Source organism: Oreochromis aureus, linkage group 7 (genome assembly GCF_013358895.1).
Source record: "Oreochromis aureus strain Israel breed Guangdong linkage group 7, ZZ_aureus, whole genome shotgun sequence".
NCBI lineage: Eukaryota > Metazoa > Chordata > Actinopteri > Cichliformes > Cichlidae > Oreochromis > Oreochromis aureus.
Window position 1 is genome coordinate 46255644 of NC_052948.1, and position 26038 is coordinate 46281681.

The 26038-nt window shown below is 36.9% G+C and overlaps 1 protein-coding gene across 1 annotated transcript in view; it reads right to left on the reverse strand.

Moving 5' to 3' along the window:
• Window positions 1–26038, reverse strand: part of brinp1 (bone morphogenetic protein/retinoic acid inducible neural-specific 1) — a 106598-nt gene that overhangs the window by 56228 nt on the left and 24332 nt on the right. Inside the window, exon 2 of the mRNA XM_031754632.2 lies at window positions 23381–23648. Coding sequence (XP_031610492.1) covers window positions 23381–23598 — 218 coding nt within the window. The 5' untranslated portion in view covers window positions 23599–23648. The remainder of the gene's footprint in view (window positions 1–23380; window positions 23649–26038) is intronic.

The window sequence follows — 26038 nt, forward strand, 5'->3', positions numbered from 1 at the left end:
CATTTTCATCACACACAAAGAACAATTCTGAGAAGAGTTTACTTGATCCTACAAGAATATTTTTAACTACAGTCTTTGTAGTCAAACAGTCAATTCCCTATATATTTATATATATATTGTCTTAGTAAAAAAAGCATACATTGAGGCAAGGAAAGGAAACCCAAAGGTTACACAAGTAGCATTGATTTGTTTGGGTTTCTTGCCTGAAATATTGATATGACCAGTATGTTCTGTCTGTAATATAGTCTGTCCTTGCTAGAGCCAAGGTATAGAGATTGCACATAGACATGAAAACCATCATTTAGTGATCAACGTAATGGGAAATACAATGTGCACCAGATTTACACAGAATTAGAGTAAAAATTTAACAGAATGAATGAATGAATACATTTCGTCCAGCAACAGTCATAATTTCTGTTAGTTCAATTGTATCCGTTTGCTAAAGAAAATAAAGGAGATTGATTTCTCATACGTTTGGTCTATGTTCAACCTGAAATATGTTCACATAAACTAATGGTAACCAATTCAAACCAGTCAAGCAACTGATTAAACTTTATAACTGATGGCTTTTTTCCTTGTAAAATCGGTGCTATTTCACTGCCATTTTTCTGAAAAGTTGACTTTTCTAGCTCTCACCTACAGAGGCAAGTTAATCCAATCAAGGTGTTTAACAGGAAAACAGTTGATTTTATTGTGAAACAGTAAACAGAAAGTGTATTGTATTTTTATTTGTTAAAAATTTGTTTACAGAAATTTTTTTTAAAAATGGTTTTGTCCATGTGGAGAGAGAGATTGGTAAGAACAATGTTGCAGCTGCATTTCTGTGTCCTGTTTTCGCCCAACTTGCAGTTTCCAGTAGATATTTAAATATTGTTTAATTCATCAGGTAGTACATTTAACATTTGATCTCTGTTAATTCAATACAACATGCCAGGAATAAAGTCTCTACAAAATGGAATGACACCACAAAATTCAACAAAACTATCCTATACATAGACAACTGTTGGGAAATGTAGGAACAAATATAATTGATCTAAAAGGCGAAGGAGAACTGATCCTTTTATTTGTCAGATGACTATCAGCTTTACCAATGAAATGCAGAAATATTTGGGGTTATTGCATACTTTTTAGCCTTATGGGACTTATGTTGTTTCATGAAGATGTGTCTTTAGTTTTTTTTGTTTTGTTTGTTTGTTTTCTTCCTTTATCAGCCTGTGTTGTTGTTTTAGAAAAAAAAGAGGTCAGGTCGCTACCATAACTCACAAACAAAATTAACAAAAATTTGTACGCCAGACCTATTTTTGTTTCAACCTGGTGCGTCAACATAATAAAGCTGGCTAAATTGTTACAAATCAATGCCTGTTGTGCTTCACAACAACGCCTTTATATGTAAGATTTATTTGCAGTGCTTACTGTAATTGTTAACATAGTATTTATATGTTTTGAATGACTCAATAAGTGGTATGACTATTATGATGCACCCTGAAAACATAGTGGTGGAAAGTGAGATTATGGCATGTCATAACAAGTTCCAGGCAGCATGTCGTCTGCTTCAATTAGAGTTGGGGGCTGTATTGACATCCACTGAATATTCCCTAAAGCTCTCGCAGGGGCAGGAAAAGACCATCATACAGTGTGTCACCACAGGCACTTAGCTGATTTTGATGCTGTAGCCCAGATTAAAAAACCTTGAGAGAGCATGACAGACATTCAAAGTAGAAGTGTGGAAGCAAAGAATAAAGAGAGACACATCTTTGTTGAAAATATCTAACTAATTGAGTGGGAAACTGGCAAGGCCCATACACAAAATGTTCTTGGGTGCCTCATAAATGACATGTAAAAAAAACAACAAAAAGTAGGACTGTCAGTGAAACACAGCTTGTCATGTCTAGCTTCCTCTTTCCCTTTGCCCTCCTCTAATACTATAGATCAAAGCCTTTACAGTCAAATGGCAAACACATTCATCTATATTTACATCTTGACCTATGTCAGTGTGAGGTATAAATCACATTTACATCTGTTCTGCTATCTAAAACAAAGTCTGTGTCATTTTATCTTCAATTAAAGCAAACAATACTGACTGATCATGAAACAACATAAAATCCGGCACCAACTGTAAAAGTGTTATCAACAACTTTATTTGGAATAGATATGATGCTGTCAGAAAGGGTAGCACTATGGCCCGCAGCATTTGACAAACATGATTTAAACTGCAACAATAAAAAGAGGCCAGAATATTATTTTTGACTGGCTATAGATGTTTAACAGTTGCAAATGAGAGTAGTGTGGTGTTTAAAAAGAACCCTGCCCACGTAGACATGTAAAGCTTATTATATTCAGACTAATGTCATCAATTAAAATAAAATATAAATAATTCATAGGCAGCTGTGGCTGTTTACGTTGCTGGGTATGTCAAATGGTTGCAATGCCCCCAATTTCTTGACCCTATGGTTAGATAAATATGTATTCTGTTTCAATTTAAACCAGATCATAAAACACTGAACAATGAAAAAAATGAAGATGATCGCTAATGCGAGTAAGCAACAACAGGGCAAAATCTTAGAAGTCTCTTTGGAAACTGCTCCTCTGTGTTTCAGAAAGGGACTTTGTTTGGTTTTTGATGGAAGAAGTTGTTTGTGGCACCACATGGATTATTTTATGTATTCCACTAATGAGGAATTCCAGACGTTAGCTTCCGCCACCGTTACATCAGGCTACTTTATAGAATACAAAAAAAAAAAAAAAATTAAATGCAAGAGAAACATGCCACAGCTTTTGTTTTGTGTTTATAGATGTCTTTTGCATTATGATAAACAAGGATTTTTAGGCAGATTTGCCACAATTGTGATGTTTTATGGGTTGATCTCATCAGCCTTCATGATTGGAAGAATACAGGCCTACAACAACACAAATAAAAACACTATTGTTTAGAGATTTATGTTACAACAGAAATGGATGGATATTGCTGAAGAAAACTGCCAAAAGCCAGTTTCACTCTGCTGTGGTCCTACTCAGAATAGAGTGAGAACACCATTTGCACACAAAAGCTCTGTAATCCTTTATTTTGTTGCTGCTTCATACAGTTTCTTTAATGATAATCGTTAAATAATATTCTAGCAATTGCTTCAACTTTTTGTTAAAAACTGTCTGCTGAAGTTTGTTTTCTTGAACTTGCACTGTGGTGTTTTTCATCATCTAAGAAGAACATATCCTAGGATTGGAAGTCCTGCTCTACTGTTTTATCCAACTCAGTTTCATGTTCACATGTATAACCATGGTCCATAATTACCACATCATACAAATCACCTGGCAATTGTATGGCATCTGACATGTCTGTAGTCATCTCTGTCTAGCTGTCATGCTTAGAGTACATTTACATACGTATCGCTGAGCTGACTAAACTGGCAGATTGTCAGGTTCCTCATGTTATCGTGATCGTTGGTTCACTTTCACAGACACCAACTGGCAGTCTACTGTCTGCAGAACATCAACTAATATTTTCTGTCTTTCATGTTTCTCAGAGTGATTTTCAATTACTCCCCCCAAGAGTGTTTAGAGTTTTTGTAGACAATTTTAGGCACAGTGTTGGTCTAGTTGCTGCCTGTCGTGAGCAGCGTTTGAGCTCTTTTAATGGACTAAATGCATCAGATGTTTTAGGAGAGAAGTGTCGAGAACATAACTGCAGGTCCTTTGGAAGTTGTCTTTGTCTACAAGCACTTTCCCACTCTTTTCTCCTCTCCTTTTCAACAGTGAAGCTCTTAAGCCTAATATCACTTTTATTTTTAACTTTAAACCAGAAATTACGACCAAACAAGAGACAGCGTGGCTGTTTTTCTTTTTCTTTTTTTCTTTTCTTTTTGATACTTTGTGTTCTCTTGGCTGTAAGAAATAGCAGCTTCATAACGTCAGCAACCTGTTTAATAAGGACATTTTTAGGGCATTAACTCGCACCGGTTAGTACCAGATCAGAAAATTGTAATTAAATTAGTGTTTAGGATGTTAAAAAAAACTACAATTTTACAGTAAAATATATTTAATAGCACTGTTAATGTGTTTGGTTGTGTTTGATGTATATTGTTGCTTGAAATATGAGGTAACTTTTTTTTTACTTAAAAATGTGTTAACAGGTTTTACTTTATTGCATTTGTTAGATACTTACAGCCACTGAACTAAGGCTTTATTTCAAACCTTGTAAAAGACAGAAAAAACTGAAATTGAATTGAATCTCAAAGTACAGGTTTGGGAATACCTCGAACGTCTTTGATCAGTACTTTCAGAAGAATACGTTGCTGTGATAATCCCTCAAATATGACACAGATGAGAGAGCAAGGAGAATCAGTGTCCTGTACATCTATACAGCATTTACAGTTGTGAAGCTTATAATGGTGATTTTTCAACAGAGTATGTCGGAGAGGTGATGATTCAACCCTGCTGTAATTTCTGTAGCTGCTTTTTGAGGTTATTGTACTGAATTACATCATAAATTAGCAGTAGCTCTATTTGTAGTAAGTCTTTCTATCAAAGACATGTGTCATTTAGTACACGTCTATTTTGTTTTGAAAATGTAATATTTAGAGTGCTTTGATGCTGCAATTAAACAGCAATAATCACTGCATGAAAGGTATTTCAATCTGAATCTGTCCCCTGATATTTTTAAAGGGTACAATGTAGATGACAGATTTCAGCATTTGTTTGAATAATTAGACATTTGAAATCATCTTTAGTAATTATACAAATATGCTCAATAACAGACCAAATATTCTGTTGAGTTATATATTTATAAATCAGTCAAACATGTCTACAAAAAAAATCATTATTTTACAAAAATATTCTAAATGTTGTTAAATTACACTCAGCAGCCACTTTATAGGTACACTTTGCTAATACCAGGTTGGATCTCCTCTTGGCTCCAGATATGCCTAAATTTGTGGCATACAGTGGACAAGGTGCTGGAAAGCATCACACGGTTGCTGCAGATTCATAATGCAAATCTCCTATTGCACCACAACACAAATATGCTCTATTAGATTGAGTTTTTGTGCTTACAGAGGCCATATGAATACTGTAAATTCACTGTCATGTTCCAGAAACCAGGTAGAGATTATTCGACCTTTGTAATATGCTGTGTTAATCTCACGAAATGACATGGTTATGCTGTGGTCATAAAAGGATGGCCATGGTCAATAACAATACTATGGTGTTTAAACAATGCTCAGTATTAAAGAGCACAAAATGGGGAGGAAAATATCCCGAGCAGCATGTACCACCACCAGCATCCTGAATTATTGTGACGAGATAGGACCAATTGATGCGGTCCATGTTTTCATGTTGACCCTGCCGTCTAACTGTTGCAGCACAAATCAAGACACATCAGACCAGGCAAAAGATTTGCAACCTTCCATTGTCTAATTTTGATAAGTACGAATGAATTGTAGCCTCATTTTCATGTTCCTAAACAGACAGGAGTGATGCGCAGTGTGGCTGTAGCTCATTTCCTTCCAGGTTTGATTTGTTGTGTATTCAGAGATGCTCTTCTGCATACCCTGGCTGTAACAAATAGTTATTTGAATTACTTTTGCCTTCCTATCAGCTAGAAGCAATCTACTCATTCTACATTGACCTATAGCATCAACAGACATTACTGCCCAGAGAACTGCAGCTCACTGGGTATTTTCTCTTTTTCTGACCATTGTAGATTTGTTTGTGCAAGAAAATCCTATCAGATGAGTATTTTTTCAGCAGGGCATATCAACCATGTCTACATGTCTAAATGGTTATTGGCTAATTAGATACTTGGATTGAACAAGTATACCTAGCAAAGTGGCTGGTGACTGCATATATACAGATTTACATGATTTTGTAAATCCTTTTGCTCCTTTGCCTCTGCTGTAATATCTACTGAAAGCCTCCACAGCCATCAAGCTGACCACAGACAGCAATTTCCTCCTCTCACATTTATTCTGGACTTGTTTCTAGTTTCTCACATCACCTTTAACACGCTGCTTTGTTTCATATCTGGTGAGTCAGTTGCTTTGCTATTGTTATCTATAGCCTTGTGATACATGCTGGAATGGTTACAAAAAAAAAGAAATTCAAATGTGTTTGCACGATGAATAATTGTCATCCAGTGTTCAGATGCGAACATGAAAGTAATGCAATAGGCACTGGAAAAGGTCACTGATGTCAGAAGTTACTGATGAATGCAACGATCAGCAGAATCAGCAGACATCAGAAAAACCTTATTTTAACACGTAACTGAAGAGTGCTTTCTCCCTTTAAGAATTCACTTGTTTTCTTTGTACCTGTCGCACACAACGTGAATGAGGTGTGTGATTTTGGGGCTGCTGATGCAGTTTTGTACAAGTGCTTGCTCCTTCTGATGTGAGAAGGAACAGACTGCTTTCAAGCTTTGATAAAGGGTGAACCTTTCAATTTTAACCGTTTGTTCCACTACTTTGTTTGTCAGGCATGACTTGATATTTGCAGTTGAAAATGATACGTTATTTTGAATTACCTACTTAAGTCTAATTCACTGCTATAAAAACAAATGACTCCAAGGGGTAACAGTCCATTTCTAACAGCCAATCAAAGCAAAGGTATTAACTGCTGTCTATCAAATCACTGACCTTAAAGTCTAACTCAAGTCGAGCCCATGAGTTATATCAAGATACTTTTGCATGTTAAAAAGAGATGCTTCCTGAGGATTGGGAGACATGCATACTTACTGTTTTACATGAGAATTTAACAACTACTTTTAAAAATACAGTGTTTATGCAAATGAGCTCCTGCTCTGATAATGAGCTATCAAAACAACCATTAAATGAAAAACAGAACACCAACAGAAATAGCAGTGATCTGTGCTCTGAGTAAAAGGAGGCCCTGACATAGGCGGGTCACTTTGAATTTTGTAATAAGAATTAAGAGTGATGAGACAGAGGTGAGAAATCTTATCAGGTCTTGCAATGTATTTACCTGTTCAGTCTACACTTACTCTGAACAGAAAGGAAACCCATTATGATTGATGTAGCTTTTTTTTTTTAAATGATGGGGTTTTGGTTGTATGAGCCAAATGACTGAGAGTGGAATAATGCTTATTAAAATTAATGAGTAAATTGTCCTACACACTGGGACTTTGTTTTATAGCATCCTACTCTGTTTTTTTACGCCCATTAAACATTCCTGAGACATTGTTGATTGAATCTTTGCCACACTGTCTTTACAGAGCCATGCTCAGCTGAGTGATAGTGGTGCACCATGAGGGCTCAACAGAAAATGCTGGCAAAGTGCTAGGACGGGGGGAGACTTTGATCCAATAATGGAAATTCCCCCATGAATGACTTTGTGAAGCGATTCTGTCTTCCCACACAGTATTGACTTATTCTCTTTTATTCTGTACGTGGTGTTCTCACACAGTAACAGTGCTGCATGATCACATCCACTCAGATATGATATCTTTTCAGTGATATAGGATAAATGTTATTACATCTAGACCAATATGTGGCCCAGCAGGCTTTATGAATGTCCATATTTCAGAGACTGTCTTCTTTGAAGAACACTTGTCGAAGCTATGAACAAGAGGCTTTCATGAGTTACAGCTTGCGGCTTATTTAATTTGTCTAGTTCATGTGATTAACCAGTGATCCACACTTTAGAGTTGATATTGTTGGAGTCTGACCTCTAAAAAGTTGGACACCAGGGTTGTTATCACCCAAAGCTGTCTGTGTCCATTTCTCTGTTATGAATTTGCTAAGAGGCTAACTCCATTAAGCTAGCCTCTTTACTGTACTTCACTAAATCTTTGTGCTTACAATGCTCTCATTGGCCACTTGTGCCAGCAGACCCAGGGTCAGACCTACATGAACTGCCGAACAGATCGGCCATAAAGTATGACACTGTTACCATTCTGAACCTATGTTTTTAAATTGTGGGATAACTAATGGACAAGCAAAATCATGTCTTAACAGTTTAATGTTCTGACAGATGAAGTGCCTAATAGGTTTTATCTATATGATCCAGCTAAACTAGTGTACAAAATACACTAATCATCAGCAGTGCATTAACTCAGATTTCCATGTTTCCGCTCCCTGATGGGCAATGATGCCAAAGTATTATGTAGCATTTTGACAGAATATACGGGAAAAAGGAGGCAGAGGAAGGGGTAGGGAGATATTACCGATAATAAAGAGGCAAAGCTTGGCAATAAATCAAATAGACAGAGATACAATTGAAGTCCTGCATGAATTTCAACCACTGAGAATTATTCAGAATAGACAAAATCTTAATCCTATGCTCCAGTGCACAGTGAAGGACTATGCAGAGCTGTTTGCTTGTTCTTGATTTATTTATTTACTCTTCAGTACAGGCATAGGCTGGATTTTTCCCTTCTTTTTTTAATAGAGTAAATAGTGTGGGGAAATTGGAGGTGTTATACTGAAACAGTGGTATACCATCAGAGAGTCCATATAAAAAACCCAAGAGACTTTTCCTTGCAGATAGATTTAGATACAATTAGGTGTTAAAAGTGAACCAATTAAAATTAACTGTCAGTCTTCTACCTTCTCTTAGGATAGTTACAATGCCTGATAATCCAAGTTTACTTATAATAGTCTATAAATGTATATGCCCTCTCACTGGCTGTGATGTACTGTAGTACAGCTCTAAAACATTATTGCTGTAGTGTAATTATGGTTTTGAATACAAAAAGTATTATTTTTTTAAAAAGTATTAAAGTAGTTGTAATTTGTTGCTATCCTAACTGAATAACAGTCATTTTGTTTTAGGCCAAAAAGCCACAGTAGTATATGCATACAGCTAGGTCCACATATTACTTTAGATTCTTTAGACATTTTAGTCACAGTTTCTGTTATTACATATCTTAGTTACAGTTAGGAGTAGTACAGCAGACTCTCAGCATTAATTTGAATATTGCATTAATTATAGGGGAATTAAAGTCCTTTTTTATGCACGGTCCCTTATTTCCAATTCAAATACAATTGGAAAAAATTAACATAAGAGTAAATACAGTTCTCAGTTTTTAATACTTTGTCAAGCATCCTTTGCAGGTAAAACCTGCCTGAACTCTAGAACCAGTGGAGATACCCACAATGCATTTGCTGTAAGCTTTCAGGTTTTTCTGCAGTTTTCAGTCCTGTAAGTCAAATGCATGTTGATTGCATGCTCAGTCGTGTTAAATTAAATACTTCAAGTACTTAACTCCTGTGGAATAGGCCACTTAGTGACCTTCCAAAGTTTTGAATTGCTTTTGAAGAACGCTTTGGCTCATTTCCCTCCTATGCTATGAGTCGATGTCCAGTCAGCTTACTGCATTCGGTCCATAATTATTGTACTGCAGGTTGAATATGTTTTGGTAAAATAAAACCAAAAATTCTCAGTCTCCAAAAGAGGAATGCTTCAAGATGCAACATCATGCATATTCCTGTAGAAGTCATCTGTGTAAAATGTTTGCATTAGACTGGCAATGATGACAGTGAGATGAAAAAATACATAATCAGGAAAATTATATCAGCTGTGATGTGCAAGAGCAACATCCTGCAACTGAAATGCAGTATCAGATTTTTTATTTCTTCTGGTAGATTTTTCTCGAGCTAACATAATTCAGTTTCACTGTTATTTTTTTTCTTTTTTCTAAAGCAAAATCAGCAGTAATCTGCACAGAAAAGTCAGAGAAAGGGAGGATAATGAAATACATGTGTTTTTCTCAATCATTCTTACATGATTGTGTGAATGATTTTTCATCCATTCTTTCCAGTGAATGTGCGGCTGTTGGAATAAAGCCTCTCAGAAAATCATTTGACTGGGTCATGATTTTATTCACTTCGGCGTCTGCAGAATAATGGGCTGACCCTAGAAAAAAATCTCAATAGCTTGGGTCAAAGTAAGGGGAAAATAAAAACTATAAATTGAATTAACTTGTGACCACAATAACAGTTGATGCAATGAAGTCTGCTCAGTGGCAGCATAGTAAGAATGTATACAAAAGTTATTTTTAGAGTTGCTTTTTCATAGAAATAAGTATCAAAGCTATGAAATCATACTCCTTATTTACCGAAAGACAAAAAAACTAAATAAATAAAAGCTTTCGAGGGCTATGCCATGATACCTAAATTCCATCTCCATATTCACATGTAAGCTTCTCTGTTAATAACTATTAATTAGAGCATATCAGCAAATGGAACATGATTGTCTAAATGGAATATGATTGCTGGTATAATAGCTTTGTTAGTACACTTTGTAATTGTGATGAGGCAATGAAATGAAAATTGATCTAATCAAAAACAATCTCTTAATTCGCTTTAATCTCAAGAATTTGATGGGACACTGTGCCGGAAGCGAATGCATGGGTGAGTGACATGAGCATGTGTTTGAATCTAATTAACTGTGTAATGTGAGAAGTACTGCTGATGAACTAGTCTCAATGTGTGGGCAGGGAAGAAATGGAAATTATTACTAGCTCACGCAGCATACAACGGGATGAGAGAGAGCGATTGCACACAAATGAAAGCCATATAGAATCTCTAAATATCTTCATAGTCTTACAAACACATTTTCTAGATTGCTATCCTTTGTTTGCGTATGTATCCACCTGACATCTAAAGTCCCTTTGTATGCAGATAATAAAACACTTCATCATCTGCTCTATCCTGTAAACAGTGACAAACAATGCTCCCCCACTCTACACGTAATGAAAACCTTTAAAGGTCAAAACATTCATGCAGTAAAAAGAATCAGCTGGTATTGTTGGATGCCGCTTACTGTATCATATCCATTTACTGCTGAACTCAGCTGACCCCATATTAACTGTCAGTCACAGCTCGAATTAAAAAATAAAAGCATTATGTTGATGGTTTTTGTGGACTGCATTTGTTAAGAGTGTAATGATAAAATTACTAAGCTAATTCGTTTCTGTAATCCCAATGATCTTTTTACCTGCTGGGAAAAAAACATTGCAATTTACCTTCCTTAATCCATCAAAATTGCCGTGTGAATGAAAAATTTGAGACCAATTTGAATACGGTTTAGATTTTGTCTTGCAGTGATGTAAGTGATAAACTGTCACCTTTATGAGAACTGCAACAAAAACTGTGATGAATTTTGAGGCAAATAAGATGTTTCAGGATATTTTTTAGCACTTTGACCACTATTACGGCTCTAAAAATGAAATAACTTTAAATTAAAGATTTCATTTAAGAAAGACAGCAGATGTTTATTCAGGAGAACTTTCATTGCAAGTAGGTCCTGAAAATAAAATGAAATAAAATAAATATGAATGTATCTCTTCAATCTTTACTGAATGCACACAGAAGGCCCTGTGTGGAATTATGTGTCATGTTTTGCACTGCTGAGATTAAAAGAGCTTCTCAAGAAAAGACATCAATTTTAATAAAGAGGAAAGATGCAGATCTATGTGCTGTTTTGCCAGTTTCCTTTTCCATGTTCAGAAATAAACTGCAAAGCATTTAATATCACGTAGGTTGACAAACAACATTCTGTGACCAAGGGGGGAAACAGATAAACAAAATAGATCACTGGTTTTATAGCGACATAACAACATGCAGGAATAAAACCTTCTGTGTCATCTCTGTGTCCTTTTTTAGACACTTGACCTCCAGTTAAAAGTACTTTTCTCATGTGCTTTGAAATCATACTTCAGCTAGATATCATGTCACAAGCATGCACTTGTCAGTAGTCTTTAATATCATTGCTGCTTCACTGCTTCAAGTCTGAAAATGAGAAACATGTCATTACTTGTTAAACCCACTTATCAGGCCTTTGCTATGTGAGCCCCAAGAGATGAAAACAACCTTCCAGAGGTTGTCAGGTTAGCTAACTCGGTGTCCTCCTTCTAAAACTTCCCTTTTACACCCATTTTAGTGAAAGAACTATTCTTTAAAGCAAATTGGCTTTGATTTTTATTTGTGAAGAATATGTACAACAACATGCTTTCCCTGCGCACAGATGCTTCAGCACCCCAATAAATGCATGAAATTAACTGATTTCCCTTAGGTCAGCTTAATCTTTAGATTCTCTAACGACAAACAGCATGTACGGTTTTATCTACAAACGACAGAGAAAATCTGACGTTTTTTTTCTACTGATTATAAAAAAATAGGCTGAATATTACAACATTAGGAGTACTTTAATATAAGAAATAATATAAAGACTAAGTACTGACAATATCTAAACAGACAGTTTCATTTGCCAGCAGTATATCCAGTCTTTGAATAATCATGAATCTAATTCGCAAAAAGGCTACTTTAAAAATAAATCCAGTACATACGTCCACCGGTGGTGTATCCCCTGGATCACCATGCAAACTGACACAATATTGCGGTAGGTAGCAAATAAAAGCCCACTTGAAAATAATTTTAGACATGTAACACACATTATAAGAAAAACCTGTGATGCTACATTTCTAAGACAGCCCAGATAACAAGCCCAACAGATTCAGTGTTTTGCTGCAAGTGAACTGACTCAGATGTTCTGCAGGAGGCTGAGAATAAACATTTTTTTGTGTTTGTGTAGGTCACAGAAAAAAGAAGGGAAAAAACCACCAAAGCCATGTGCTGACTGCAGGACAGAGGGGTAGCAGAGGAAAGACACCTCTGATGAGGTGTTTTAGAGAGGCGATGCTCTGCACTGGAACATATTCTGAGGTTGTGTATTTCAGATATTCAGACTTTATCGTACAGTATTTATCTCTTGTTTGTTAAGTGAGTAATTTTGCCTGCGATTATTGTTAATTAGAACTATTATTTGCAAGATAAATGGCAAATAATCTTGAATTCATTCTAGCTTTTGAAAAATGCAAAGATACGATGACGATACCAAAATATTATTTAACTGAGTCAATTTCTGGTTCACTCAATAGAAACAAACTACTGTAGAAATAAACTACTGTCTCTGTACACACAAATGTTTTCTGTTAGTTTGCTTGATTAGAGCTTTAGAGCTTTTCTCTGTATGTTGAAGGCTCTTACATGTATGAATCTTACAGTCAGCAATAGTGGGCCTTGTGCTTTAAAATGAAATCCACTCCCCAGAGTTTGTGTCCTGGAACTTGTATTAACCAAAGTGAACAGCTTTCTTTGGTTGAGCATCTAGTGTGACTAGGCAGCGTGGATCACTATATCAGAAAAATATTCATTCGATGCATGGTTGCGCTGTTATCTCGTCTTCAGTGTTGCTGCTTGTTGATGTTATTTGCCAGTCTCAAGGGAGAGGGGCACAGGCGTCCCACACAGTGAATTAGTCAGTACTTAACCCTGACAGTTTCTTCTAGCCTCCTGTTTCTCCTCTAATTACCATCCCTTCCTTGCCAGTAATTAAGTCATCCCACAGCGGGGGCTTTTTACCACTAGGTTGGAGAAGGAAAGTGGCATAAAGTCCCTCCCCAGATCAGCTCCTGTTGATTTTCCCAAACTTTTATAGAAAGCTGAAAAATGCAGATCAACACCCAGTTTCTGCAGTACTCCAGTGATTGTAATTGCAATAGCCCCAAGATGACTTTGTGTTGTGTGTGTATGCATTTGTGTCTTCCAAGTGTGTATAAAAGAAACAGATTAGAGTAGAGGGAATAAAGACAGATTAAAGTTAAACTGATATTTTCTGTGCCCCACAGTAAACAACGCTTCCAGTGTGTCTGTCACGTAAAAGTTTTTCAAAAGAAGTTTTAAAAAGAAAATAATTGCTCATTCGATGCACAACAGTGATAATGGCAACTCGAGAGATTTTAGCAGTGCTGGATTTTCAGCTTGCCTGATTGGCTGAGACGAGTGCTTGAAATCCAAGTGCTGGAAGTCGTTACTGCTTCAGTCAGCAAATGGGAATTCGTGTATGCTGCCAAAGCACGAGAAGGCAGCCAAAATCCTTTCGGTGACAACATGTTTGTGAGTCATCTAATTTGCTCAATCACTAAAGCATCACTAGGAAATGTGAAATATTTATATATACATTACAGCATTTATCTATTTTTTTTTTTTTTTTTTTTATGTAGGCAGCCAACTGTGGGGAGCTGTCAAAAAATGAGAGATGACTTGCAAGTGGAATCCATGGCTGGACTTGGGGACATTGCAATTACATGGTCAGCATCTTAAACCTTGAGGCCACCTGGATGCACTTTTATTGTGTTCTGCTCAATGACAATACAATAGAACAGGTGACATATGGCTTCAGACTGTACACAATAATACTGCAAAGGTGCAATATAGTGCTGTTCAATTGTTGATTAACAGAAAAAAAATAGCACTAAGCTCTCTTTTCGCTTCATATTGCAGGTGGCATTGTTATTTATCTTATTATGTTTTCTCATTACATTCATTTTGACTGCGCACACAGTCTGTCATTATTAGACCGTCTCTGTCACTGTCTCACAGCTAAAAAAAATAAATGAGTCGCAGTTACATGAAAAACGTGTACGTGTATTGGTAGAGAAGTGCATGGAAGAATAGAGATAGCCGAAACACTACGCAATTTTCTCCTGGTGCACAGAATCCGTGTCTAAGTGAATGTAAGTGAAAAAAATTTTGACTGATGAAAAACCCATCGTTTTCTAAGTAGAACCATGATTAGATGCAGAGAATGTGTTAATAATGCAGACTTTGGTTGATGTTGGGGTTTTTTGTTTTTGTTTTTTTGAGTGCTGCACTTGGCTTCATGGTATTTGTGAGTCATCTGAACCACTCCAGTGCGTCTGTGTTCATCCTCACCTTGACTATGACCTCACTGCCAGTTTACCTGTCTGCTCCCCTCTTCCTTGTTTTGATACTGAACTCAGCGGATCCCCTTCAATGTCTCTAACACTTATATACATTTTCTTTATCACACACTTTTAGCACCTTCCTGTCTCCCTGCCTAATGGCATTCCAGACCCCTCAATGTCTCTGTCCTCTTTCTTCAGTCTGTTTCATCCTTCCTGACTTCCCGTCTGCCTCCCTCCATCACTTCCTTTGGCTACAACGTGCTGAATTAAACATTTCTGCAGCCTCTCTCAGCAAATCTGCCGACTACATCAAATCCTCCTTTGCTCACTCTATCCAATTACAGATGGCTCATCCAAACTAATTCGAAACCTGAGTCGGACAAATGTTACACCTTTATATCTTTTTAAAAAACAAATGAGGTACATATCAGCACATTTAAATATTCACTCTTGATATGTATGAGTTAAGTTTTTCTTTTAAAATGTACAGATGTTAAGATATTGCAATTGAAAAAAAACCCGTAGGGGTGGGAGTGTGGTCCGAGATTCAGAGCTTTCTGTTTGATGAACTGTTTAATTTTAGAAACTGAGGAAAATGAGTTTGCACATGCAAATTAGAATAGCAGATTATTCATTTTAGTGCTGATCAAGTGGTCGTCTAAGAACTGATTACATTTAGGAATAATTAACACCATGAAGGAAATTTCCTTTGAGAAGTATTCCTGGTGAATTTAATTATATAAAAGCCTATCGTGGTTGTAAACCCTACATCAAACTAGCCAAACTGGGGAACATAAACTTGAAAAAAAGAAGAAAAAAGCCAAATAAAAACAAGCTATGATGGTGATCATAGTTCAGTGCAAATTTATTTTAGTTGTTATGTTTGGTATGGTGAAATACATAATATTTAATGATAACACAGTTGAGCTCCAAGCTATTCATATCATTAAATGTGTATCCTTCTGTTATTAGCTAGGATTAGTAAACCATTAGTGACCTGACATTAGACCTCGTATAATTCAATAACTTTTTTTTTCACTCAGCACTCAGCTCTCTGAGATTCCTCAAACTATTTATCTGAAAATGTTTCTGCTTTTGTAGAAAAGGTTTCATACAGTATGATGGACAACCGCTTTAGTGGAAAATTTTGTCATATTTCTGTACGACCTTGTAGTCAAAGTGTTGTCGCAGACTCACTGTGGAGATGTGTGTTTGTCTAATTGCCACAGTAACACGAGAGAGCTGCAGCTGCGTAAGAAAAACAAAGCATGGAAAATAACAATGCCATTTGGAGTGCACAGCACGTAATATTGTCTCGGAACAGTCAAAATATGTGTAATGAGTCGCCAAAAGGGAAATGAGACTCGGTGAGGAAATCACACATGTAGCTATGACACTTTGGCGCAGGTAGTTCTCCAAACCAAATTTCCAACTTGGACAGCATGAGGATCTCTGGGAAATTATTGCCATTGAGCTCCTGCTGCCACAGGTAAGGAAAGGAGAAGAATTGCTACGTCTACCAGATGCTGATGGTTTGTCAGGATGTCCAGATTTACAAGCAGCTTTTACTGCTGGATAATCTTAACAGTCAAGAATCTCATGAATTAAGGAACAAAGGAAAAACACTTGCAATAAGAAGCAAATACTTTCACATGTTTTCACATGAACCTAAGCACACAACTTTGGACAATGTCAAAAGAAGCAGGTCAGGACACTGTTTGAAGTTGCCCTTTTCACATGTAGCTCACAACAGGAGATAATGTGCTTCAGAGGCATTCTCACTACTGGTTTAGGTGCCCACCAACAAGCTGTAAATTCTTTAGACACTGACTCAATAGGATATTGCGCAGACCTTGTAGGCAGCTGAAAGCAACTTTGATTAAGATTCAATCTGACTGAGCAGGACATTTCTTAAATAGAGCTTTGACCGATGATGATGAGACAGATGTAGGGCTGGAAGGGGAGAAAGTACGGTGAAAGTGGGTTTTATAGTGTTTTTTCAAAAGGTTTTACTAAGTCAGTATAGAGACAGAGTACAACAGAGGAGTGCAACAAAGAAAATCTAAATTTCCTTTGTGAAATAAGTTATAATACTTGTGTTCAACATTTTTGAATCAAAGTCCAAAAATTGAACTTCCTTTATTATGAGATTTTAATTTAATTTAGCATAATATTTTCGCAGGTCATTGCAGGATTTTGATCGGATCCTTGGATACATTTTGAGGGTTACTGAGCTCTGACTTAGTGACAAGAGAAGCTGTATCAGACCTCTCTATTCATCCTGCACAGCTTTTCAGAGTACAATCTATGAGAGCCATGCATTTTAATAAATATTTTTTATTCTAAATAACAACCCTCATCCTGCTTCTTTGATTACAGTGCAATGCTGATTTGAGGCCTTTAAAATGCATTAATGGCTACCAGATTTGCATTTATATTGGATTTTTTTTCCCAAACACACAAGAACCTGAGATTGAGCTCTGCGAACAAAGACCAGACAGAGAACACGCATCATCTGAAACACATTCGACCCTATAATAGAGTACAAGCAGGAGCACGAGCGATGCTCGTGTGAGCAAAACAGGCCATCGAATTTCACCACTAACACCTTATTCAGCTGAGCTCTGATATAAAAAGCTGTATGCAGCCAGCAGTTAAAGTGGCTTTTTTGACCAAAATACAATAAAGGAAATATATATGGCAAAGAGTAAGATTCTGTTTAAAGACTGCAATCAGCAGAGAGAAAGTGGCGACAATTACTTATACAAAGAACACTCCAATAATTTCTTTAAGACACATAAGTCTAGAGGGAGCGGATAATTGGTGCCTTCCGGTGTGTCTCTCCCCTTGAAGCGGCAATGACCTTTTCAGAGCACTAGACGCAGGGCTGGAACCTTCTAATTCCGTGTTTATCCTTCAAATTAGGCACACTGCCCATGTTATTAAAGATGGGGGAGATTTGTTTGTTGCTGATCAGGTTGGCATTGTCCACACCGCGTGCCTCCGGGGTAATCTCTCTTGATAAGTGAACCCGAAAGGAATGGATGCTTTGTCTCTCTGCAAATCTGATTCAACCACTTTCCACCACTAAATTGTTGAGGCAGAGAAAGTCCCCGGGGAAATTTACAAAGCGATTCAGTCCTCATTGGTTGTTAGAGCAGAGCACGCCTGGGCAATCATGTGCCAAGCAGGACCAAGGCTATGTATGATTTCATTCCAAACAAACACTACACCAGTCGATGTCACTCCACCTTCGTGGTTGAAGATGCGCTAATCACTGAAATTATCTGGAGGTCGAGGTTGGAATGATTAAAAGCCCTTGACCTTTGGCGACAATTTCATGCGTTCCCCTTAAATACCATATTTTTTTTGCAAAATGTATATCCTGTGCCTAGAAGTATTTCTCATTTTTGTACACTAATAGACAGCACAAGATCATTTAAATGTCAGATGGAAATAAAAAGGATCTATCAAAGTTCGAATTGTTTACAGATGCCTCGTATAGGTATGGATAGTTGATTGTTTTGATGAGAAACACATCATTTTTTCATACTTTAGGTTTAATTGACTTGTCATGATGAAGGGGATATCTAGAACTCATGGCTGAATTTGATGCCACTAATGGTATGTTAAGTGTGAAAAACAACAGGAACCACCTGGGCCCACCAATAGTCCCAGAAGCACCTGACATACATACACACACTCTGTTTTAATAAATCACTGCAGCATCACAGACAGGACTCGACGGCTGTACAGTGTCTGCGGAAAGCAGCTTCTGAAGTTTTGCCTCTGAGATTCATGTCTCTGTGCAACATCCTGCTCTGTCAAGTTACACATTATGCAAATGCATTGTTTACTGTTCATGTGACAATATCAAGGAGTGAAAGTCAGTGGGGACCAAGGGCTGTGGCAAGTTACCAAGTGAGACGAAGGAAAGCGAGACAAGTAGGTCTGTGAAAGAACTGCCAAAGAATGAGGCAAATGATTCTCTTACTCTGTTTGCAGTCTTTCTATAATTCCGACTTAGCAGACTGTAGGGGGATGATAGGAAATCAAAGCACATCATTCTGAGAAAGATAGATTTAAGCCAACCAATTTTTGTACTTTTGCTTCTTCATGTGAGCACTGAGGAGGCTGGTGATGTAAAGCAACAGAATGTATGTTGCATGTTATGGATTATGTTGCAACTAATGAATGTCAAACTCTGTGATTTGGGCATAAATAAGTAAGTGGTGCAAAATTAATATTTAATTGAACTGAACTGATTTGAACTGGGCTGAATCAAAGTGAACTGCAGTGCAACGAGTTTAATTTAATCGAGTGAATAATACATTTTTGTGGGCCTAATTGCTCAGTCAAACTAGAATAAAAATAGGATATTAACATTCGTGAGATTTTGAACAATTAGTGGTTGTTCACAGAATTGCTGGAATTGCTGAGGTCCTGGGACAGATTGGCTAGTCTACGCTGTACCCTCGCCACGAGGTTAAGTATGCAACACCCTTAATCTCTGGGTGATTGCTTTTGATCGCAAGGTGATTGCCCGAGTCACCTTTGTCGGAGGCATCTTGTCTCCAAATGGCTGCAGTCTAACTCAGGGTAAATGCAGCAAATAATCACCATCTAATTTATAAACTCAGGCAGATCTATCAGACAATCGATGAGTCGAGCTCATCTGTGACATAAGTCACAGTAATAGGGGACTCGACTAAACTGGCTGCCAACTAGTTGTATACTGGTTATATTCCTATTTAAAGCAAGCTTGCCAAGCACCCATGCCCTTTTGCAGTGAAATATTTTTGCAGTTAAACAAGAAGTTGAAGAAACTGAGCTGGTATTTCGCTAATTATGAATAAGATTTGACTAAATATAATGGGGAAAATAATTTGTTATTCCCCTACTGAATTTGTTAGTTTGCTCACTTACAAAGACATGAACAGTCTCCAATTTTTATGGCAGTTTCACTTTACTAGTGAAAGGCAAAATATCAACCACAAATCCAGAAAAAACACATTACATAAAAATTATAAATTGATTTGCACATTATTTAGTGAAATAAGTATTTGGTCTTTATGCAAAACATAGTTTAGTGCTTTTTGGAGAAACCCTTGTTGGCAAGCAAAGCAGTAAGCCATTTCTTATAGTTTGCCACCAGGTTTGCACATATCTCAGGAGGGATTTTGGCCCATTCCTCTTTTTGATACTCTCAAAACTCTGCCTTTAGCTTTTTGGCTGCCCCTTGTCAACTTCTAGCTTTCACACCCTCCTTTTCTGTTCTGGCTGAGAGAAGTAGGTTTGTCATCCAGGATTTTATGGTAGATGGCCCCATCCATTGGCCTCTCAATGCAATAAAGTCCTATACCCTTAGAAGAAAAACAGCACAAGGTTTCCACATTTGTGCTTGACTGTGAAGGATAGTATTCTTTGGGTCAAAGTCAGCATTTCTCTTCCTCCCAACATGGCGGTTGAAGTTGAAGCCATGTGACTGCACCATTTTATCCCAGCCCTTTTCTGAATCATTTAGATGTTCACTGATAAGCATAAGACAGGCCTGTACATGTGCCTTCTTGAGCAAAGGGACCTTGTGGACTTTGCAAGATTTCAACTAATTATGGTGTTATGTGTTATGTAGTTCTGGGATAATCCAACACCTTTCTCACATTCTCATGATTATCCTCACCCCATGAAGCAGGATCCTGAATGGAGCTCCAGAATGAAGGTGATTGATGGTCATTTTATTTCTCATTCTCAACAAGCGTTTTGCTGTCTTTTAGCGCATTACAGCCATGTGCAGGTCTACAGTCTTGTCTCTGACATCCTTTGACTGCTCTTTGGTCTTTCCCATGGTGGTGGAGAGGTTGGAATGTAAGAAACTGAATGTGTTGACAGGTTTTCTTTTATGGACATAATGAGTTATGAATCAAGATGATGAGTATCTGTAATTGACTGATTCTTTGTGATCTGTGTATCACACGGGCACACAGCCAATCCGTTGGAGCCAGAATTCTGTCTGGTTTGAAGGGGATGAAATACTTAATTTAAGTAAATTTACTAATAAAAAATGGCTTGCAACATCACGCAATAATTTCACTATTGCAGAAGAACAGTATGGAAAACCTAAAAGATTATTTTTGTAAAACGGGTGGTATTAGTTATATTAAAATACAAAAAAGGTGCTCACTGTGAAACAGACTGAACCAGCCATTGCCTACATTTAAAAAATAATCACACAGTTACTGTAAAAGTACAGCAGTCAACGTTTATCACACCATTCACATCTGCCTCCACTTTACCTGACCTGCATCTCTGTCATCCACTGTCCACACTGCTCAATCCACACCCCTACTCAGCCAGGCTCATCAGGCTGAAACCCATCCGATTCGGCTGCTCTGCTCTGGATTTCACTCTTTATTTCCTCGGATTAGTACTCCACACTCTGGACTCTCTGCTCAGTTCAGCTACAGTTCCCCTGCTGCTCTGCACAGCCAGTAACTTGCCCGGTTCTCCATGTGTACCGTCACGCACTCCCCCACTCTGACCCGGCTCAACATCCCATCGGTGACCTGTTTTGCCCTGCAGTAATTATTCTTCTTTTCTCTAGATATACACTTCACACAGTCTTGTAAGTGTAAGAGTAAGCAATATATGTTGCTAAGCAGCCTGGCATGCCACAATTGCTGTTTAAAATTAATTTCTGTGGGGTTAAAATAACGTCCTTGAAGGTTCTAGCTGTATGTGGCTGCATTTTTTCTTTTTATCCCACAGACCCAAAAATTGACTTAATGATAAATAAACTAATTTTAGGAAAAGTTGTGCAGTATGTTATGGACTAATTTAAAAATACTAATTCCAACCCAGTTGGTATTCCTATATATGTAGATGACAACAAATTTACAATTTCTAATGATTTATCACAATTAATCACCATGTGATTATATTCAATTCAATTCAATTCAACAGTAACCTCATGACCCTTTGTTTCTTAACGCAAAGACCTAAATATATTATAGAAAGAAACCCCAACATTCAGACGACAACCTGTCATCAAAAAATTGGTAATGATGGGAAGGAAAAACTCCCTTTTAACAAGAAGAAGCTTCTGCTAGGATCTTGCTCAGGGACGGCCAATCATATACTGCATTCGGTTTGCAGTGAAAGGAGGATGACAGGACAAATAGACTGGATGTAAATGCCAGGTTTTGCCTATGTTATTGTAGGGTTTTGCTTTACAATATAAAGCTCCTTGAGACAACTGTTGCTGTGATTCAGTGGTATGTAAATAAAATTAAAATAAATGACATTGAAAATTAAAATAAAATTTCACCAGAAACTGATAGCTGACTGACTCCATTCTCTTGCCTTTTTTGGTGTCTTAGCACTAAAGTCATTTTAAAGATGGCAGTTGACTGTGAGTTGCACATGTATTCAATACCTCTGTTCGTGCCACAGTCTCCACTGTTTATCCCAGTGTAACTAAAGCACAAAATATACTAATCACCTTAATATAGTTTGTGTAGGGTAAGCATACAAAGTGGGATCTGAATATGCAAATGGGATTTATTATCTTCTTTTATATATGTGATATTGACAAGATGATATTATAAACTCCTTTAAATGATTATTCTGCCTTAAGAAATTAAACATTGTGTATCCCTAAATTTTTGCTTTTAGTGGTGATGTATGTAGGACAGGAGTTCTAATTAAAAATGCGTTTTTATTGCATCATATCCTTCGATAGCAAATAACACAAAAAATCAGGTTATAGACTATATGGACAGAATGACTGTGCCACCTACATATTACACCCAGAGGAGTTGCTTGTGAACGGAAACCAATGCCACGCAGCTTCTGGCACACAGCTTTTGTGCTGATATTAATGCCAGAGGAGGGTTTGTAACTCTTTTACACACCATGCACCTCAGCACTTGCTAACCCTGCTCTGTAATTTTATGTGATCTGCCACTTTGCAACAATACTACTGACAGGTAATATTGAGACTTATGGAATATCTATGATGACTTGGTTGCATCCTATTTACAGTACAATACTTAAATCAGTGAGCCATTTAGAATGACCCATTCTTTCACAAATGTTTGTAAAGGCAGACGCTGTGGTATGCATGACATGGCATTCAGACTGACTGGCTAGGTGCTTGAATTTATACACCAGTAGGTCTAAAAACACCTGAATTCAAAGATGAAGATATTTGGAACAAAACTTCTGATTCTACTCTGTAGATTTTGAGAATTTCTTCCGAGATGTGCATTCCCATGGACATGTAATTTTTCTAAACTGGCTAAATTAATTTACCAAAGAAAGACACACTCGGTTCAAGTGCACTGTACCATTTTTATAAAACATTGTGATGAAGAACACTGCTTCAACATTAAAAACCTACTCTGTTGTCTACAGCGTATTGGTCTGCAGTAGCAAGCTAAAGCAAGGAGTCTTATCCGCACTTCATTAATATAATAAAACAATTTCGCGGGGGTGAGACTGACTGCATCTAAATATAAAATAGTACACTTAATGGGTTAAAGATGTACAGAGTTCAGCTTTTTGCAACTAAAATCTCAAAATCTGAAAATAGCAAAGCCATAAAAAAGACATTCCCCTAAAAAGCATGAGTGGCATCAGTACACAGGCTGAAAGTGAACTCACCTATAAATTTTATATCTAGTCGTAAATCCTTGGCGGAATCTTTCCACAAAGGACAGATAACTCCGAGAGTGGTGGAAAGGTCCGCGGTCAGAGATGAGCCAGTCATATTGCTTGGTGACATGTTGTTCAGTGGCCAACGGATCCTGGCGGGAAGACTGAACTGTTATATGGTCCCATATAAACAGGAAGCAGATGACCTCAATAAACCTCCAGTTCATGCTTTTTTTTAAGCCGCTCTCTGTTCATTCTCGCTCCATTATGTGGAGACCTGATGGGAGAGAAGAGAAGAGGGAAGGGGGGGAAGGAGATGCAGAGAAAGAGAGTTGTTACATGACAAAGTCTATTTTAGCGGTACAAGAAGATGTCATAGAGTTAGGTTAATTGTCTTGTACGGAACAAATAAGACAGTGCCCTTGTCATTGTCACTTCACTGTGACATGGTGTATATTTATTTTCCGCTCTTTCTTAGCTTTGCGCCCCCTTCATGTCTGGATTTTTTTTTTCTTTGCTTTTAGGAAAAAATGCACATTCTGCCTCTTCATACATAGACTGTTTTTTGTTTTTGTTTTTTATTAACACTTTCTCCAGTTATGTAATAGCTGTCATTATAATTTTTGACAGTGTTAGAGGCAACTTTATGACATGTTATGACACTCATCCACTAACGTGCAAGATCAACATCTCCCTTTGACCAATGGTGGCAGCTACTACTAGAACAAACTTTCAATTAGCTATGAAGTGCAGACCACTGCTTTTGTCATTACACAAATTATAATGTTGTTCTGCAAATATGTCACAAACAATACATAATAAAAGCAAAAGAATCAATAGGAAAAGTTCATCTAAAAGCACCAGCCAGAAACCTGCCTCTCATTGGGAAGAATATACATAACACATGCATGCTATAGCATAACTAACACAGTTTAATACTTAAATACTGCTAAATTAAAAGTGGAAAAAAAATTTTTGGACATTAAAAATTATTCATTTTCTCCTTGTACTCCTTCTGCTTTTGAATGAAAATATCTATTTGACACTGAAATTATGCCTTGCAGTTTCCGATAAGAAAAAAAAAGATTTTCATCAGTAATTGCATTTAAGAACTCTGGCCCCTGGCCGTGGAGCAACAGTGTGCTATTAAGTGCTACTCTATGCAAAAATTTCCCCTCCCTTCATGGTTTATTACACAATAACACATCATAAAAGAGCAGGGAAAATTTAATGGGCCTAATCTTTTCCAGTTAAATACATGATGAACTGCTTGATTGCCAAAGTTAAACTAATCATAGTATATGGATGGGGAGGGCTTTTTTAAAAAATTATTATTATTATATTTCTTTTTCTTCTGTCACGTCATAGCTCAAATTAGCATGTCAGTTAAATTAATTCTATATTTTTTATTATTTAAACACTGTTTCATCTCCTTGCAAAAATACTAGGAAGAATCAGAGATCATTTGAATATCAACTTACATAACTAGCAATAATCACACTGCCATATTTGAAGTATAAGCTGATTGTAATGAAATTTCAACTTTCCTCCAATAACACTTTATTCCCGCTTTAATAGCAGTCATGTTTTATGCTAATTACGTTAGACTAATTTGAGCTTGGCTGTCAGAATGAAACAATATAATGAGACAGAGAGGGGAAATACTGACCAGGGATTAATACTTTTGTGATTGTGCTGAAATGGGCAGTGAGCATTTTTGTAATGCCATGTCAAAAGAAAATGTGAGAATTTTCAATTTCATATATAAATTAAATTTTTTAAATGGTTTATATGAGTGAGTGCTGTCTGCATACAGCAGTCTACTTTATAATTAATGACAATTCTTTAATGAGTCATATTGTTATCTGAGACCTACATGCACATCCAGCACGACAGGCCAATAAATAATGGAAATGACAAATCAAAGTTTCTCCATTTTTAATTGCACAACTAATGTAGAGACAAATGCTATTTGCATGATGCATTTTCATGAAAGTTTGTGCGTAGCTCTTTGTGTATATTACTATGGTTGGAGAGCGCATTGCTTCCTTCACAAATGTGTTTGCTTATGAGTTATTCATATACATAAAATCAGTGGATATTTTTCTATAAAGTAGCTAGTACGGTGGTTTTTAGATAAAGGCTGACCTGCTGTGACGACTCTGTGTATAAAGCTCATGGACGTTTTAAAGTTTTAATGTATTACTAATTAATTAATTAGAATTAATTATATATTCTGGTCATGAATGAATCAAAATGCGACTAAATTAAAAATTAGTAGAAAGTAATATTACTATTATGTAGTTAATAGGAATACTCTATACTGTATAGCATGTGTATTTTCTGTATACTGTATTTACATATAACATTTCATACATGTGTATGTATATGTTACATACACCAAACACAGCAAGCATAATTTGGCAAGTTGGGGATTAAAGAAGAATCACAGGATCACTATACAGTAAAAATATACACCTTCTTCATGTACAGAATTCACCTTAGACGTCCTTATGTGCCTATTTATTATATTAATGACTAACTGGTGGTCTTTCTCACTATTACATACTGACTTACTGCAACACTTGATTTAGTTACTTTGTGCTCTTAGCAGTTGCACTACCATAAAAACCATGTCTACAGCTGACCCAGTACTCTGTCATTTCC